The sequence below is a fragment of the Macaca thibetana genome, chromosome 1, assembly GCF_024542745.1.
Source record: "Macaca thibetana thibetana isolate TM-01 chromosome 1, ASM2454274v1, whole genome shotgun sequence".
In the NCBI taxonomy this organism is placed as follows: domain Eukaryota; kingdom Metazoa; phylum Chordata; class Mammalia; order Primates; family Cercopithecidae; genus Macaca; species Macaca thibetana.
Window position 1 is genome coordinate 7,979,200 of NC_065578.1, and position 19,072 is coordinate 7,998,271.

Consider the following 19,072-nt stretch of genomic DNA (forward strand, 5'->3'; position numbering starts at 1 on the left):
AAATGACAGCTTCGGAGCACCTGAAACCCGAAGCTCGAGAAACCGAGGAGTGGAATTCACTCATTCAAATCAGGTCCTGGGGTCTTCTCAATGCCCTTCTACCTTCCTGCCCAGAGTTCCCTTTTAATCCTTCTTTCACCTGCTTTCCCCAGGAAGAGACCCTATGCCAGCTCTTCCCAGGATGGTCACCTTCACCCTGGAGTCTTTCTGGTCTGAACAATATGGCTGTGTAACCTAGCAGCTACCATCCTTAAGATAATCTACAAATAGGCCTGCATTTGAAGTTTCTTCCAAACAAGGTGTCTCGCTCTGCCTCCCAGCTTAGACTCCCTGTTGTGACCCCACTACCCTAGAGGGACCGCGTATGTCTCTTTTCTTGCCTTTGCCTCTAGTTCCTTTCCCAAGGACCCAGGAAAATGTCCTCAATGGATCCTCATCCCTTGCTGTTACGACACCAAACCTTAGTTCTCCAAGGCCAACACCCTTTCGCCAGGCCCCCTGAACATGAAGGACAGACCCAGATTGTTCCAAACATACACAGGCACACGGAGTATTCTCATGGGTCACTGAGGCTTTTTATTTTAAGCACAAAACCACCAGGCATCTTGCCTGTGGCCACCCCGGAGATGACACGAGGCTCACATGACTCCAGACACTTGGTGGAAAGTAAGGCGAGAAACAGTGATTTGGGCCAATTACACGACGGCAAAGCTAGAGCTGCCAAACAGGGCTCCGGGGAGCTTGGTTCTGTAGAAGTTCTAAGGAAGCGGCACGGACTCCACGGCGGCGGGTGAGGGGCGCTAACTAGCAGGGACCCCTGCAAGCGTTGGTCGGGGCCTCAAGCTGCCCGAGCTGACACAAGGGGAGGGGTCTATTTAGCCAACAGGTGACCGAAGGGCTTGCCTGCCCACAGCTTACTTGGCCAGGGGGTTTCTGAAGTTCCTGCCGGCAAACTTAGCCTTGCTGCCCAGCTCCTCTTCAATTCTTGGGAAGGAGAAAGATAAAAAGATGGGGAGGAAAAAAGAAAAGTCAGACCTCAAGTTGTAAGTTTTCCCATCCTAGATGTGGTCAGACACAGCCCCACTCCTGGGAAGTTGAGAACACAGAATCTGTCCACCTTCTTCAAACCCTCTAAACTTGTGCTTCTCTGAGAAGCCAGATTTGGGAGGCCAAGGTGGGAGGATCACCTGTGGTCAGCCTGACCAATATGGTGAAACCCCGTCTCTACTAAACATTCAAAAAAGATTAGGCAGGCATGGTGGTGGGCACCTGTGATCCCAGCTACTTCGGAGGCTCAGACAGGAGAACTGCTTGAACCTGGGAGGCAGAGGTTGCAGTGAGCCAAGATTGCACCGCTGCACTCCAGCCTGGGCGACAGAGCGAGATCCGTCTCAAAAAAATACAAATAAATAAAATTCCGCAGCAAAAAAGAATGGAAGTCTGAAGCTATGACTGCCCCACTGCACTCCAGCCTGAGTGACATGGCAAGACCCTGTCTCAAACAAACAAAATAACAAAAAAGCCCTGTGTCTACTGTTCACCTGCTTCTTTGTGTGTGTATGAAAATTCCCAGGATACAGTTTTAATGAAGGGGTAATAGGGGAGAACTTAGGAAATGGGTGTTCTGTTTCCCTACAAGTCCAGAAAATAACTAAAAAGGGGGTTTGTATTCCAGTGGTGCCTGAGTCAGTGGGGGAGTGGTATATTATATTATTGGCCGGGTACAGTGGCTCACGCCTGTAATCCCAGCACTTTGGGAGGCTGAAGTGGGCGGATCACCCAAGGTCAGGAGTTCAGGACCAGCCTGGCCAACATGGTGAAGCCCCATCTCTACTAAAAATACAAAAATTAGCTGGGTGTGGTGGTATGCCTGTAATTGCAGCTACTCGGGAGGCTGAGGTGGGAGAATTGCTTGAACCTGGGAAGCGGAGGCTGCAGTGAGCCGAGGTCGCACCATCGCACTCCAGACTAGGCAACAGAGCGAGACCTCATCTCAAAAACACAAAAACAAAAACAAAAAGTGGGTGGCGGGGGGACCGGGGGACAGGGGGACAAGTCTCCTGGTGTTCAGGGGCTTCTCAAGGACACAGACAGGAAAGGGAGACCAGAACAGCCCCACAGCACTGAGAAGTGGAAACCCAGCCATGTGCCCTTTGACTTTTTCCTCCTCTCTCCAAGCCCTGGCTCCATATCCACAAACGGGTTAAATGTGCTGAAACAGATCATGAAGGGGCTCTCTGAAAGCTCTAAGAAAGTCATGGATCAGCTGTCAAAGGGGGTCCCAATCTCTCTTACGGGAAGAGGGCAGCACTGTGCGGAGCAGGTTTCTGCCTCTGATGGCACTGCAGGGGTTGGGGTCTAGGCCTGCTCAGGGCCTGGCTGGCTGCACTGTGCGCCTGCCCCTGTACCTGTTCCCAGAGCCAGGAGCTCCTGGGGGAGGGCAGTGCCTACACTGAGTGCAGCCCCAGCGGGTGAACCACAGGCCCCTTGTTCTCCAGAGACCTCCTTACCTGAGGAGCTGGTTGTACTTGGCCAAGCGCTCAGATCGGCAAGGGGCACCAGTCTTGATCTAGGAGAAAAGAAAAGCCATTTGCTTATAGTGGACAGGCTTTGCAGGCATTTCTGGCAGGGAGAGGGTGTGATGTCAGAGAGAGAATTTCTAGAGGATCTGAGCCTAGGAAAGGAGGGGCTACAACATACAAGCAGGGCCCTCAGGCCCCCATTCTGTTCAGGCTCAGAAACCAGGACAACAACTCAGCGGACATGAGCAAAACAGGGACAGACACGGATCTTCACTGGTTTTGGGTCTTCCAGGAAGTTGAGGTCAGAGAGAAGAAAGGAGGAGACGCTCATTCTTACCTGCCCAGTGCACAGCCCCACAACCAGGTCAGCAATGAAGGTATCTTCAGTCTCCCCAGAACGATGAGACACCATGACGCCCCAACCATTGGCCTGGGCCAACTTGCACCTAGAAGCCAAGAGACAACCTGGATGGCATGACCCCATTTTCTGGTGCCACAAACCCCAATGCCATTACCCCTCGGTGCCAGCAGGAAAGCAGTGGAGGGGCTGTTAATGGCTAAGGCTCTCCATGCCTGGGCTCTGTCAAGAGCACAGAGGACAACCCTCACCCTCCTCTGAACTCTTCCACCCCCAGGACCTTCTTAGCCCTATTCATAGTTGAAACACTGGGTTCAGCCTCCCTTGATGGGAGAAAGATTAGTGTTCTCTGACTGAGCTCTTCACAGAATACATCTGCTTGCTATGTTGCCCAGGCTGGTCTTGAGCTCCTGAGCTCAAGTGATCCTCCTGCCTTGGCCTCCCAAAACGTTGGGATTACAGGTCCAACATTTTGGGCCTGTAATTTAAAAGGGTCCCAAGTTCAAACACAAAACCTGTTAAAATCCCAAGGTGTCCTACATTCTGGCCAGCAGGATTCCCCATCGACAGAACAAAAGGGCCCTTTTCTGATTCACAAGCCGTAGCTGCGGGAAAGCTGCTTGCCTGGGAAGACACTTACGCCTGAAGCGACTCGGTCACGGAGCCAATCTGGTTGACTTTGAGCAGGAGGCAGTTGCAGGACTTCTCGTTCACGGCCTTGGCAATCCTCTTTGGGTTGGTCACTGTGAGATCATCCCCGACTACCTGGATTCCTGCACTGGCCGTGAACTTCTGCCAAGCTCCCCAGTCATCCTGGTCAAAGGGATCTTCGATAGACACCACTAAGGAGAGGAGGGACACGCCTCATCAGTGTGATCCTCCCAGTGTGCTCCTCTGCAACGCCCAGCCTTGCTTCCCCCTAGACTTGCTGCTCGCCTGGCCTCACACTGCCCAAAATTATAGGACAGGGATGGCTCCCCAACTGATCCTTGAAACAATGTGCCCCACCAACCTACTCCTGCAGCAGGGGACAAGTCACCCACAATCCTGGGTCAATAGATCTAAAACAAAAAATCTCACTCTGTCACCCAGGCTTGAGTGCAGAGGTGCAATCATAGCTAACTGTAGCTGCGAAATCCCGGGATCAAATGATTCTCCCACCTCAGCCTCCTGAGTCGCTGGGACTACAGGGGTTTCCCACCCATTCAGCTACTTATTTTAATTTTTTTGCAGAAATGGAGTCTTGCTATGTTCACTAGGCTGATCTCAAACTCCTGGGGTTCAAGTGATGCCGTTTTAGTCTCTCCAAGCGCTGGGATTCCAGGCGTAAGCCACTATATGCCCAGTCTCAAAAAAACTTTTTAAGACCTATATAAGAAGAGAACACTTATTTGTCTAGGGTGGTTTGAGTTTAGTGCCACTGAAAATCAGAATGGAGCCAAAGACTCAGAAGTGAAAAGACCTGAGTTTGGGTCTTGGCTCAACCTTGACTAAGTTGTTTAGGGTAGTGGTTAAATGCACAGACTCTGCAGTCAGATTTCCTGGTCTGAATTCTTGCCCCACTATTTGCTGTGTGGGGCAGATTATTCAACCAGCCCATCAGTTTCCTCTCCTGTAGAAGTCACAGTCCCTATCCTGTGTACACACAGAGCCTAAAATGAATATTCCCAGCTCACAGGAAGCATAATACATCTCTAACAAGTAGCTATTCTAATTCTGAAGGCTTGGTTCCCTCGCCTGTCTAATGGAGCACAGACCGCTGCTGGCACCCGAGCTCCTTAGCTACACAAGAACCTCTGTGAAGCCCTGTGTACGTACAACTGGGGGGAAGCCCCCTGATGAATCCCCCACGGGAGCCAGAGGTTCAGACACACCCTCCCCATCCCCAGCCAGCCAGATGCTCCAGCTGCCATGCTACAGGTCAGTGGCAGGAAAGGAAGATGGCACTCCGGGAACACTCACCTGGGTAGTCCTTGATGAAGGACTTGTACAGGTCAGCCAGCTGATCAGGTGAGATGTACCTGCTGGGGTCATCGGGAGACTTGAAGTCCAGGTCATACTTCCCAGACCTGAAGAACTCGGAGGCTGCTACGTCCATGCCAATGACCACCTTATCAGTGTAGCCAGCTTTCCCAATGGCAGTCTTCAGCAGCTCCAGGCCTGGGAAGAGATGGTGGCAACAGGTTTGGAAAACAGGTAGGTTCCCTTCAACAGCTGTTACACATGGACTGTAACACAAAGGTCAAGAGGTGTTCAGGCCCCAACCAGTAGTTTCAACAACGTCAGTTACTTTTTTTCTGCTTTGGGGCAAGAAACCATGGGCCAGAGCTCCTGGTGTAGACTAAATGGGAAATTCAGCACAGCTTCCAAGAAAGTAGCCTTTCTCCCTGACAAATGCTCCCAAATTTAGTGCCCAGGAACAGCTGTCCTGGCCGAGATACAGTTACAGTAACCAGCTGAGATCAGCTGTCCCAAGGCACAGGCCTTAAATAGAGCTGAAGCGGGATCCAAGAGAAAGCCCAGTGGAGGCAGCCCTGGGTGGCAGGATCCTTCTGCCAGGCTGTGCCGTTGAGAGTTCAGGCTCAGGGTCTGCCATCCATGGCTAAGCTGTCCTGCCAGCAGGACAGATGGACAGACACCTGGCTCCCCAAGCTATTAGGTATTGCTTGAGCCCAGGAGGCAGAAATTGCGCCACTGCACTCCAGCCCAGGCGACAGAGACTCCGTCTCAAAGAAAGAAAAAAATAAGTAAAATCAAATGAAGCTCCCCTTTCCCTCCTTAAAACCCTGTTTGAAGGGTCTTGATCTTTACAAACTACAGGTGGAATGAAAACCTTTTCCACAGAGGCAGGTGTGGACAACCCCTGCACAGAGGGAGTTGGTGCTGCAGGGCTGGGTGGGTGGGTGGGAATTCCCCAGCGCCTTTACCTTCTTTATTCTCCAGGATATTGGGAGCAAACCCGCCTTCATCCCCCACATTGGTGGCATCTTTCCCGTATTTCTCCTTGATGACATTCTTCAGGTTGTGGTAAACCTCCGCTCCAATGCGCATGGCTTCCCTGAAGTTTGCTGCACCGACTGGGAGGATCATGAACTCCTGCATGGCCAGCTTGTTGCCGGCATGAGAACCGCCATTGATGACATTGAAAGCCTGGGGAGAGAACAGAGAAGCATGGCACCGGGCCCAGAGAGCCCCACAGGGCAACAGGCCCCTCTGGTCCTACCATCCCCATCTAGCTCACAGATGAGCCCAAGACTTGCTCCTTGAGGAGCATCAGTGGGGTCAGGGTGGCCATGAAATGCTCACCAGGTCTCTGACTCATGTTTTTAGAGACAGGATCTGACTATACTGGTCTTGCCCAGGCTGGTCTCAAACTCTTGGGCTCAAGTGATCCTCCTGCCTCAGCCTCTTGATTAGCTGGGACTACAGGTGTGCACTACTGCAACCAGTTCATACCAGGTCTATTTTGATAACTGCAAATTCATGATCATCAGGAGAAACGCTAGTGACTATGTCAGCTAATGCTCACAGCCTAGCAAGGAAAGTACTGCTGTCATTTCCTACCCGAGCCTCCACTGCAAATGAAGGACCTGGGGCACAGGCAAGTTGAATTACCTGCTCAAGGTCACACTTAACAAGGGGCAGAGCTGTGCTGGGAGAGTCACATGTGTTAAGAGATCAAGGCACAGGAGGTCTTGGTCCCCAAGAGCAAGCTGAAACCCCCAACTCCTTGCTTGGGAAGTTCCAATAAACCACTCACCGGGACTGGCAGGATGACTTCAGAGTTGCCAGCCAAGTCAGCGATGTGGCGGTACAGGGGGACCCCCTTCTCAACAGCACCAGCTTTGCAGACGGCGAGGGACACCCCCAGAATGGCGTTCGCACCAAACTTAGCTAGAACAGAAGAGAACCGAGTGGAATGAAGTCATTTCTGACTCACCGGCTTTTCTCCTGCCATCTCCTCCCCCATCACACTGTTACTAGAAATGCAAATAGCGTTCCCTGTGGACTCACCACTGCTTTTCCCCTCTAAGAAAGCCCAGCTCTGGCCAACTATAGGAACTGCTGAATTCATTATAAGGAGCAAAGCTGTTCCGAGTAACCGAACTGACAGGCTATTATCACCTGGTTTTGCTCCTGATACTCGAAAGTGTGATTTCTCTTTTTTTTGTTTGAGATGGAGTCTTGCTCTGTTGCCCAGGCTGGAGTGCAGTTGTGTGATCTCGTCTCCCCCATTCATGCCCTTCTCCTGCCTCAGCCTCCCGAGTAGCTGGGACTACAGGCGCCCGCCACAAGGCCACAAGGCCTGTATAATTTTTTTTTTTTTTTTTGAGACGGAGTCTCGCTCTGTCACCCAGGCTGGAGTGCAGTGGCTAGATCTCAGCTCACTGCAAACTCTGTCTCCCGGGTTTACGCCATTCTCTTGCCTCAGCCTCCTGAGTAGCCAGGACTACAGGCGCCCGCCACCTCGCCCGGCTAGTTTTTTTGTATTTTTTAGTAGAGTCGGGGTTTCACCATGTTAGCCAGGATGGTCTCGATCTCCTGACCTCGTGATCCGCCCATCTCGGCCTCCCTAAGTGCTGGGATTACAGGCGTGAGCCACCGCGCCTGGCCAAAAGTGTGATTTCTTAAGAGTGACGCAAAGAAATGGGAGGAGACGACAGGCTCATTTAGCTTGTCACTAAGATCATGGACCTCTTCCTGAAAGTTGTTAAAGTCTTTAGGAGACTTCATGATCTTCCCCAGTAAAGATGCCTCCTCGGGCCACTCACATTTATTTTCTGTTCCGTCCATCTCGATCATTAGTTTGTCAATCTTCTCTTGTTCTGTGACGTTCAGTTTCTAAGAGGGAGAGGAGAGAATGAGGGGTTGGTGTCACTCTTATCTGCACAGCCTTTGCTCCCCTACCATGGAATCTGACTTTGGAACTATGTAAAATAAAAATCAATTCTGTGATGTTTGTTTTATAAGCAAAAAAAGTGGAGGAAAAAAATCAATGGTGAGACAAAAAACTGCCTTCTGCTTGCTTTGATGGTGTTTCATTCACCCAACAATGAAACAGAGATGGACGCTCTCAGACACAATGCTTGTGTCACAAAGGTAATGGTCTACCCAGGGAGTCCAAAGTGACTTTACACCCAAGAGAATTGTCAGGTATGTGCTATGTAAACCACCGCTACGAAGGAACATGGCTTTCATGGGCAATAAATAAGCAAAGCTCATTGTTCACTCAAGCAGGCTGAGCCCTTGAAAGGTGGGCTCCGCTGCTCACTCTTGGCTAACCTCAAAGACTGCAAATCTCCATCCTCTGATGGGAGGCATGATTTCTGCAGGTAGTCTGAAATCACTTAGCAAAGTGTCTAATAATGGATCAAAATGAGTTAAAGTAACAAAACTGATGTACTAAGAACTGGCTCAAAAGTAATCCAATAAAAACCAGCATCACTTTTTAATTTTTTTTTAACTTTTTGAGACAGAGTCTCGCTCTGTTGCCTAGGCAGGAATGCAGTGTCACGATCTCAGCTCACTGCAACCTCCACCTCCTGGGCTCAAATGATCCTGCAACCTCAGCTGGGACTATAGGCATGCGCCACCATGCCTGGCTAAGTTTTGTACTTTTTTTATTTTTTTTTTGCAGAGATGGGCTTCGCCATGTTGCCCAGGCTGGTCTTAAACTTCTGGCCTCAAGGAATCTGCCCATCTAAAGTGTTGGGATTACCGGCGTTAAGCCACTGCACCCAACCAAAAATCAGCATTCCATTTTAAACTTACTAATATATTAACAAGGCATTATTTTTATCTATAATATTCTTGATATAAAAAAAAATGCAAAGAAAATCAGCTTTGATCCCATCATGCTGTGCTAGCAACTTGGTGTCTTTTGCAGCTTTGTCAAGGCATCGCTGGAACAGGCAGGCAGTTACCCAGGCACAGCCTCAGAGGCCAGTTCTCACCAACAGTTTGGTATGGTATGTTTCTCCCAGGGGGAAGAAAATGCCGGGGGATGTCCTGCTCATCATGTGAGTCACACTATGTAGGGATATGAAGGGACAGAGAACAAGGTATATGTGGAGTTTCCAGGAGACTGGCAGAGGGTGTTGCAGGCAAAACAGTAACGAGAAATTTCGTCTGGGGGCCGGTCAGGCAGGGAGTAATTAGAGTGCCACAAAACCCAGGCTTAAACCAACAAGTGGGGGACAGAGACAACAAAGGAGCTCCTCCTTTTCCCTGTACAGAATGAATTCATGGAGGAGAGGAACTAGATTCAAGAACAGATGGAGGCTGTGGCTGGGCTTGGACTGGGCCTAGAGAGTTTTGTTATTTTTATTTTTTGAGACAGAGTCTCACTCTGTTGCCCAGGCTGCAGTGCAGTGGCACAATCTCTGCTCACTGCAACCTCCGCCTCCCAGCTTCAAGTGTTTCTCATGTCTCAGCCTCCCAAGTAGCTGGGACTACAGGGGTGCGCCACCACGCCGGGCTAATTTTTGTACTTATAGTAGAGATGGGGTTTCACCATGTTGGCTAGACTGGTCTCCAACTCCAGACCTCAAGTAATCCACACACCTCGGCTTCCCAAAGTGCTTGGATTACAGGTGTGAGTCACTGTACCTCGCCCAGAGCATTTTTAGACAGGGCTTTTCAAACCAGTCCCATCTGATGAGTGCCACAGGAATTACGGAGGGACGGGCCGAAGGGAGGGTAAATGATAATAAAAACCTGCTGAGTCAGGTGGGTTGCTAGGTCCCCAGCCCTACTTCACCTCTGGCAGCTCTACTTTTATGTTTGACATATTGAGGTTTCCAGGATGATTTTACTAACAGGAAGGAACTCCACTGCTAAAGTCAGTAGAACTATAGTAAATAATTCCAACGTCCATGAGAAATTAGTCACCATGGACACTACCACAAACACCCCTGAGAAAGCACTCTTAAAATCTGGATCTTAATTTCCCCAAAGGTCCAGAGAGTTGCAGAGGCGAAAAACCTCAGGGCTCTAAGTGTCTCACTCTTCTGATGCAATTCCATCTGCTCCCAGAAGTGGACTGTGAGGCAGCAGGCAGGTTAGACTTATGTCATGCACGGATTGTTCTCATGCATGACAGGGAATCCAATCGGCTTCTGTAGCTCTCAGAATAAGCTCTTCCATAAACAGGAAAGCCCCTGGGATTGGGAGACGCTCTGGTGGCATTAGACACATTAGTTATCAGGAGGCAGGTCCTACCTTGCTAACCAGGGCAGGCGCAATAGTTTTATTGATGTGCTCAACAGCCTTTGAGACACCTAGAAGGAACAATCAAATCAAATTACTTGACATTAATTTTAAAACCAGGCTTGAGCAGCATTGCTAGAGAGAGCCACTGTTAAGGCTGACCCGGAAGCCCACCAAGGGACCTTCCATGGGACCTCTTACCCCTCTCCCCTTCCCCCCAGAATCGGAGGACTTTCCGGCCTAGTCTGAGTGCTCCTACCTAGGACCCCAGAGGGTTAGAGCCACACAAACAGCAGCTGGCTCAGAGCGATCTGACCGGTTAGTTTGCAAGACCATGCACTGGAAACACCAGCCGCAGACTAAAGGCTGTCCAATCAGTTACCTGAGTGCACAGGGCTGGTGCCAGGAACTCATTAATATACTTAACAGGTCTGGAGACGCCTGCCCAGCAGAGGAGGATGAAGAAGGAAAAATGAGAGAGACTCAGAAGAGAACCAGTGATTAAGGACTGCGAGTGAGAGACAGCAAGGGAACAGGAAAGCAGAGGAGAGCATTTAGGGGGTCATGAGTTCAATCTTCCACATCTTCCACAAATGCTGACTTACTGAGCACTCATTACCATCAAGGCACAGCACCATCCTGCTCTGGGTAAGTCCCCACACAGGCCATTAAACAACGGTGACATGGTAACATGTTGGTGTGTGGACACTGCTTCTTATAGCATTAAAGCAGGACTGAACACCCAGCACCACCACTGCGACACCAGCCCAGTGTTTCGCAACCTGATTTCATCATTGTCCCTCCCCTGCAGCCTCTCTGGAGTTTTCCGGGTCCCCCACGGAGAATGTGTGATCTAGCCCTGTGTGCTTTTCTGTAATTTGGCCACATGTTCTATCTCTAGAAAGGTCAATGTTGCACACACACTAAGTCAATTTGAATACAGCCAGAGGCTGGCTCTGCCACAGAGAGGACTCCTGTGAGTCAGTCAACAGGAAAATCAGACTAAATGACACATCTGCAGCTCACCATTAAGGGTACGCCATTGGCTAGACCTTCCCTGGATACTTTCTTGCCCTTGAAGAGGCTGATGATCTGGAGGGCCCACAGAAACCCCCTGGGAGATGGGGAAACTTTTCTTTAGTTAACAGGCCCTGTTCTCATCCTTGGGTTCCTGTCCTAATCATGAAGGAGTATTTCACAGACTGGGGACAAACTGCAATAGAAACAAGCATTGAAACTCTCGACCCAGAGCATGCAGGCTCAGGAACCCTGTAATCCACACACCAACTTTCCTGTCCACGTGGTGGTGCACTGCTTCCATCAACATCATGGGTTACGGTAGGTTTACCTGCCATAAACCTGCAAATGCAAGCCCCACCCAGAGAGAAGGACAGGACTGGGCAAGGCCAGGAGTGGGGCTGGAGGCAGGGAGGCCATGGGCTGTGGGTTCTAAGGCTTACCCTTCCCCATATAGCGAGTCTTATCATTGTCCCGGAGCTCTAGGGCCTCATAGATACCAGTTGAAGCACCACTGGGCACAGCAGCTCTGAAGAGACCTGGATGAGAAGAAAAAGTCATAGTAGCAATTCAGAAATCCAGTTCCAGCACAATCCCAAGTCCCCTCCCGCCCACAAATGCATTTGTCATCAGGGAGCTGTTTCTTCCTCCTACCACCTGTGTGAATTAAACACTCTGGTCTGTTCTTCGTGCCTCTCACATATTTATGATCCTGTACTGCAGACTTTACTGCAAAGATGACTGATTCCTCTAGCAGAAAGAAAGTGCTCTATAGCAGAGCCTACATGCCAGCTGGGGGTCTTGTTAAAATGTAGATTCCGACCCAGGAAAATATGTGTACCTCACAAGCTCGCGTTGGTGCCCTGTGGATTACCCCAGCAGCACTGCCCAAGAGAAATCCAATGCAAGGCACACAGGAAACTGAAGATGTTCTGGTATTTTTTTTTTTTTGAGAGTCTCGCTGTATCCCCCAGGCTGGAGTGCATGGGGTGATCTCGGCTTACTGCAACCCCCATCTCCTGGGTTCAAGCAATTCTCCTTCATCAGCCTCCCCAGTAGCTGGGATTATAGGAGCATGCCACCACGCCCGGCTAATTTTTGTATTTTCAGTAGAGACAGCGTTTCACCATGTTGGCCAGGCTGGTCTTGAACTCCTGACCTCAAGTATCTGCCCATCTCGGTCTCCCAAAATGCTGGGTTTACAGGCGTGAGCATCACACCCAGGCAGGTACTATATTGATGTTTTTTTTTTTTTTTTTTTTTTTTTTTTTTTTGAGACGGAGTCTTGCTCTGTTGCCCAGGCTGGACTGCAGTGGCCGGATCTCAGCTCACTGCAAGCTCCGCCTCCCGGGTTTACGCCATTCTCCTGCCTCAGCCTCCCGAGCAGCTGGGACTACAGGCGCCCGCCACCTCGCCCGGCTAGATTTTTGTATTTTTTAGTAGAGACGGGGTTTCACCGTGTTAGCCAGGATGGTCTCGATCTCCTGACCTCGTGATCCGCCCATCTCGGCCTCCCAAAGTGCTGGGATTACAGGCTTGAGCCACCGCGCCCGGCCATATTGATGTTAAGCATAAAATCAAGGGAATTTAACTGGTTCAGGAGGAGTATCTACCTCATTTGCTTCAGTTTGGACAATGCTAAATCCTATTTTGGGAGTTCTATGCCCAACTGGAAACTGGCAAACAGGATGGATGTGGGGGGAAGGAATAAACATAATAAAATGCACAGTTTAATAAATGTAAGAAAGTTCCATTCATTTCAATTTCAAAATGTCCGCCTCCCAACAATCTTTTAGCGTCTGGGGTCTTTTGTTGCTTTAAAGTTCATTAGGCCGGGCGCGGTGGCTCAAGCCTGTAATCCCAGCACTTTGGGAGGCCGAGACGGGCGGATCACGAGGTCAGGAGATCGAGACCATCCTGGCTAACATGGTGAAACCCCATCTCTACTAAAAAATACAAAAAACAACTAGCCGGGCGAGGTGGCGGGCGCCTGTAGTCCCAGCTACTCGGGAGGCTGAGGCAGGAGAATGACGTAAACCCAGGAGGCGCAGCTTGCAGTGAGCTGAGATCCGGCCACTGCACCCCAGCCTGGGCGACAGAGCGAGACTCCCTCTCAAAAAAAAAAAAAAAAAAAAAAAAAAAGTTCATTAATTTCTAAGCAGAAAGTTCCACCCATTCACTAAGCAAACCAATCTTATTGGATGAAGGGAATTCTCAGCATCCTGTGAAAGCCCTCAGGATTCCCCATAAAGCGAGTGTCCTGGAGAAAACCCACTGTGCTTGAGAGCCCACACAGCAAGCAGCCAAAGGCAGAACACAGGCATTCTTCTGCCCAATGAAGTCGGGCCTCAAGGATCCTTTCTTCCTGAGGGGTAAGGGAGGTGCAAGGGGAAGGGAAGGGCTGGGGTTCCACTGCCAGGCCTGTGATTCACAGACGATGACTCAGCTCCGACTGGCAGTTCTCTGGGAGTTTAGCACCACTGAGTGATTCTGCCTGAAGCTCCTTTGCCAACCTCACCCACTCTGTCCATCGCACCATGTGCTGAAAGTAACACAGGGCTACAGAGGCACTGGATTTTCTTCTTAAAAGAAGGAGTTTCACCATTCTGTTATTTTTTCATAAGAAAACTCCTCCTATGGGGACTGACAGCCAAGCAAAAATGAGAGCCTCTGCACTATTCCAGAGCCCACAGGTAAAAACTGTCCTTGATCCTTGCTAAAGAGTGATTTCTAGACACAGAGATAAGGGTGCTACATTCACGTCTACTGGCCCTCCCCTCATCTCTTTCCCTCATGGTATCACCTTACTTCATGAGGGAAAAGTATGGTAATACCTTACTTCAGTGAGCTATCACCTCAACTGACTTAGGAGTCAACTTATGTGGTTTTCAGCCAAGAAGCTGGCAGGGTCAGACGTGGTGGCTCACGCCTATAATCCCAGCACTTTGGGAGGCCGAGGCGGGCGGATCACCTGGGGTCAGGAGTTCGAGACCAGCCTGACCACTATGGTGAAACCCCGTCTCTACCAAAAATGCAAAAATTGCCGGGCGTGGTGGTGCACGCCTGTAGTCCCAGCTACTTGGGAGGCTGAGACAGAAGAATTGCTTGAACCCGGGAGGCGGAGGTTGCAGTGAGCTGAAATCATGCCACCACACTCCAGCCTGGGTGACAGAGCAAGACATCTCAAAAAACAAACAAAAAGCCAGGAAGCAGCAAGACACTGGCTCCGTGCCTGAAAATCCCCCAACCCTCACAGTCAGGAATCACAACCTACTAGCATATGCAGATACAAAAAAAGCTTATATATATATATATATATTTTTTTTTTTTACCTAAGGCTCCAGCATTTGTAGAAAATTTGTAAAATGAAGCGAGGTAGAAGCAACTCTGGAAACGAAGGTGGCACATACCTTTTGAGGTGAAGAGATCAACCTCAACAGTGGGATTCCCACGAGAGTCAAAGATCTCCCTGGCATGGACCTTGAGAATAGACATGGTGAATTTCTGTAGGAGAAACACACAGTTCATGTCTTCCATAAGCCATAATGCTGTATTTGCTCACTCATTCAAGGAATCACTTCTGAGGTTCATGGACTACAAACAATCGGCATTGGACTAAATACTGGATGTAGGAAAGTTGATTAGGGTGGGGGAAAAAGCCTGCTGGAAAGCAGTGGGAATTCTCCTAAGTAAGTAGTTAGGGCCGAGCTCCGAAAGGCCTTAACCTATTTATGCCTAGTGTTCCATTACTGGAACGCTAAGTGTGTGGAGTTATTTTTATCTGACTGCTCAAGTCATCACCAAGGCCTGATTTTTCACAAAAAAGATTTGCAACCTCCGGCATAAATGGGTTAAACCGCAGCAACTGAGGTCTTGTTCTGTAAGCAAAAAGGAAAAAAAAAAGAGAGAGGGAGAGAAAGCCCACAAATGTGTATGCCCAGGGAGAATCAAATCCAAATAGATGAATGTGTTGCTGGATGCAGAGCAGCCAAGGAGCTGTCTGAAACTGGCTATTGTCATGAGTGAACAATGAGGCGTGGCATGGGAATGGAAAGGAACCAAGAACAGACATGAAGGTCACAAGCAAAACCACCTAGGGCGAGGCCAAAAAGAGGGTGGGGGGACGAGGGGAAAATCTGGCTTGTAGCAGAATTAAAACAAAATAGCGAATTAAGTTTGGACATAATTCTTCAGATTAAATTTGAAGTAGCGGCACAATATTCACTTAGTAGGTATTTAATAATCAGAAATTCTGAGTTTGGAAGTCAGGAACAATAAAGTCCTTGGACCATGAGATCTTGGCTACCGCCACTTCCTGGGACTTTCCAATTTCACAGTACTCCGGACTTCAGTATTGTTATGTCATTAATGACAACATCTTTATTTTAATTACTTTTTTAAGAGATGGGGGTCTCACTATGTTGCCCAGGTTGGTGTCAAACTCCTGGGTTCAAGTGATCCTCCCCTGCCTTGGCCTCCCAAAGCATGCTAGGATGATTATAGGGGTGAGCCACCAGGAGCAGCCAATAAGACATCTAAGTTTTGGCAGATTTTTAACTTGCAAAATTATTTACTGAAGTCACTTCTGTGGCTTTGTTGTCTACGTAACAATGGAGTTTTATTCATTAGCCAAGAAAAAGGTACTTAGTTTTTATCTATTAGGTTCCAAAAAGGCACATTTGTTTAAACATATTTAAGTTGGCCAGGCGCGGTGGCTCAAGCCTGTAATCCCAGCACTTTGGGAGGCCGAGACGGGCGGATCGCGAGGTCAGGAGATCGAGACCATCCTGGTTAACACGGTGAAACCCCGTCTCTACTAAAAAATACGAAAAACTAGCCGGGGGAGGCCGAGACGGGTGGATCACGAGGTCAGGAGATGGAGACCATCCTGGCTAACACGGTGAAACCCCGTCTCTACTAAAAAATACAAAAAGCTAGCCGGGCGAAGTGGCGGGCGCCTGTAGTCCCAGCTACTCGGGAGGCTGAGGCAGGAGAATGGCGTGAACCCGGGAGGCGGAGCTTGCAGTGAGCTGAGATCCGGCCACTGCACTCCAGCCTGGGCGACAGAGCAAGAGCGAGACTCCGTTTCAAAAAAAAAAAAAAAAAAAAAAAAAAATCCTTCTTGGCCGGGCGCGGTGGCTCACGCCTGTAATCCCAGCACTTTGGGAGGCCGAAGCGGGCGGATCACCTGAGGTCGGGAGTTGAAGACCAGCCTGACCAACATGGTGAAACACCGCCTCTAATTAAAAAAAATATATATATATATACACACACACACACACACACACACACACACAATTAGCCGGGCGTGGTGGCGTATGCCTGTAATCCCAGCTACTCGGGAGGCTGAGGTAGGCGAATCGCTTGAACCCAGGAGGCGGAGGTTGCAGTGAGCCGAGGAGATCAGGCCATTGCACTCCAGCCTGGGAAACAAGAGCGAAAAAAAAAAAAAGGAAATCCTTCTCAGATCAGGGCCCGACGTCTGATGGCCAGCCGGGGAGCCGCTCTTGCCCAACTTGGGCGAGGTCGCCTGGAGGGCTTGCCAATGATCTAACGGCTCTGCGGCAGATTCCTCAAGAAGAGGTGCCTTCTCGAAATGAGTCACCGCTTACTGGGCCGAAGCGCGGGCCGCGAGTGCAGGCGAGAGGCGGGGGCTGCCGGTGGGGGAGGGGGTTGCAGCCTCGTGGGCATCTCCTCTCTCGCCGCCCTCCTCCATTTTAGGGAGGGCCTGGCCTCAGTGGGCACCACCGCTATGTCTGCGTCCATCCCAAAAACCTTACACTTGGCTACGATGGAAAAGCAACTTCCACTCCCAACTCCCGCTGTGCTAAGCAGCTCGCGTGTGCAGCTCCCGACCTTCCCCTGACGGTGATCCTGCCCCGCAGTCTGTAATCACGTGTTGATCTGCACTTTCCCCTCCAAAGAAATCGGGACCCAGCACGTGCACCTCGCATTGTGCCCCCGTCCCGGGCCTCGGGGTGAGCGGGGGTGCCACTTCCCACCCAGGGAGTCGGCTCGCACGCGCCCCCGACCCCGCCACGCCGGGCTTGTTGGCGCGCAGCCTCCCTCTGAGGGGAAAGAGCCCCGCAAGCCCAGAAAAGCCCTGCGCCGCCTGCCCGTTGCTCAGCCCTTCCCTAATCGTTACCTAGCCGCTGGGTCTCGTGGCCTAGGAGAAGAAGCGGCGGGTGCAGCAGACACCGAGGTGAGCGTGAAGCCGGCGAGGTCTGCGAGGTCTATGCGCTCCGGCTCCCCACACCTACTGTCCGCGCCGCACTCGGACTTCCTGCCCAGCTAAGGCGGGCCCCACCCACTTCCCGCCTTCCAGACACGCCTCCTCAGGGCCGCCTCGCCATTGGTCGGGAAAGCCGTCACTCGTGCTCTCACCTCCCGGAAAGGGGTGAGACTGCGGCGGCTGCAGCCGGGAAAGGGGGGGTGACGACCCGCGGACGTGAGGCGGGCGGAGTTAGGGTGCCCCGACTACCCAGCGGCCCTGTGGTGGTGCGAGCGAAACTCTAGCCCCAGATAGGACCCGTAAGCCGAACTGAGGTGTGCGGAGCCGGGGCCCCGGGTGAGAGCCCGGGGCGGCGTGGCGGGCATGAGAGCTCGGGGCTCCGTCACGTACTGCGAGTCCCGCACGCACTCAGCGTCGCTCCGGGGCCGCGCGTCCGGCCCTCGACCTTGCTGACGACTTTGGCAGCCCGCGCCTGCCCCGGCCCTCCTGCCCCGCCCCTCTTGTCCTGCGCCGCGATCCGGGAGACCCCGTTGGCGTCGAGTCGTTGAGAGGCTACGCGCCTCGGCCCCACTCCGGCGTTGTGTCGCGGGCCCGGCCGCAGCGGTGCGCCTCCGGGGCCACGTGCGCCGCCTGCGCCTGCGCGCTGCCCCCCAGCCGCGCCCGTCCGGCCGGGCTCCGCCTGGCACCCGCCAAGGTGACCCTGTCCCTTTCTCCTTGCTGCGGTGAGAATCAGGCCGAGATAGCCAAAGGAAGGTTCACTTTCCTTTAATTCTACCTCATATTTCTTGAGTGCCTCCTAGGTGTCTGGCGCGCCACCACATGCTTCCCCAGTGTTAATTCATTCTCTAGCCCATGTTAATGTTGCATCTGAAATTTCACATCCCCCTCAGTCCCATCTAGGGAACTAGATCAAACCTACCTGGATTCTTGTGAACCATTCATGTAAATTATTTGGAACTGGAATTTCACATAGACCCGGGGAATTTCTCAAAGTTCAAGACGGGTCATATTCCATGGAATATGGAAGGAGTTGGTGGAGTGATTTCACCTTTTTGATCGAGAACTGATAGCCATTAAAACTCAGCTCCGCAATATATCCCCCCCGACTCCAAGGGAGGGCTGAAATGATCACTTCGTTTTCTGTTACGGTGACTTTTATATTTTTCAACATTATTGCTGGTCTCTAAGAGAACTAAAACATCTCCTGATTTTCCTCATTTCCTTGCAAAGAGATGTTCAAATATGTACTTGAATTTAATTATTTCTTCTGGTCCGCTGCAAAAACTACTTTTCTTTCTTAACCCCTAGCGTTTTTGTCCTCTTAGCTACTGGCAGGTTTCCATGGCGTTGGTTAAAAGTGAAGGCCTACTAAGTACATAGTATTTGCTTTCCAGTGGGTAAGAAGCAAGAACTTTAGGATTAAATTCAGCAAAATGATAATAATAATAATAAAATTTTGCAAGCAGAGTTTGTGATTTCACCAGCAATACACTAACGTTTTTGGCTACTGAAAACCACTATCTCCAGCCCCATGACTCAGCAGCTAAATCAGCCAACATCTCCTGCTGTTAAGGACTCTAAGAAATCAGGCACTTGGTACTCTTACTTTCAGAGCAGTTCTAAGGCGTGGCCCTGAAAGGGCTCCAAACAATCTTATTTTACATTAAAATGGTTAGAGAGATAAAGATACTCTGCTGTGGCCAGAACCAGTAAATCTAGCAGGAAATGAGAGGC

The 19,072-nt window shown here is 50.6% G+C and overlaps 1 protein-coding gene across 3 annotated transcripts; it reads right to left on the reverse strand.

The window, feature by feature from the left end:
• Nucleotides 1–553: 553 nt before the first annotated feature.
• Nucleotides 554–17,401, reverse strand: ENO1 (enolase 1). Of its 3 annotated transcripts, none has more exons than XM_050788611.1 (12): nt 17,252–17,401; nt 14,517–14,610; nt 11,550–11,645; nt 10,102–10,160; nt 7,653–7,722; nt 6,641–6,774; nt 5,808–6,030; nt 4,843–5,040; nt 3,521–3,722; nt 2,860–2,968; nt 2,511–2,569; nt 554–984 (listed from the first exon to the last, which is right to left on the reverse strand). In XM_050788611.1, the coding sequence occupies exons 2-12, from the start codon at nt 14,599–14,601 to the stop codon at nt 915–917; spliced, it is 1,305 nt and encodes a 434-aa protein (XP_050644568.1). In that variant the 5' UTR covers nt 14,602–14,610; nt 17,252–17,401; the 3' UTR covers nt 554–914. The 3 variants fall into 3 exon arrangements, with proteins under 3 accessions (XP_050644568.1, XP_050644588.1, XP_050644578.1); XM_050788631.1 differs by having other exon boundaries at nt 14,517–14,586; nt 17,252–17,395; XM_050788621.1 differs by lacking the exon at nt 10,102–10,160 and adding an exon at nt 10,472–10,530 and having other exon boundaries at nt 17,252–17,395.
• Between the last annotated feature and the right edge of the window lie 1,671 nt (nt 17,402–19,072).

Excerpts from the sequence above, each read along its gene's own strand:
- ENO1 (XM_050788611.1), bottom strand. The coding sequence starts at position 14,601 with ATGTCTATTCTCAAGGTCCATGCCAGGGAGATCTTTGACTCTCGTGGG. Across the intron at positions 2,570-2,859 it reads TGGGGCTGTGCACTGGGCAG|ATCAAGACTGGTGCCCCTTG; the intron begins GTAAGAATGAGC and ends CTTTTCTCCTAG. Across the intron at positions 985-2,510 it reads AAGTACAACCAGCTCCTCAG|AATTGAAGAGGAGCTGGGCA; the intron begins GTAAGGAGGTCT and ends CTCCTTCCCAAG.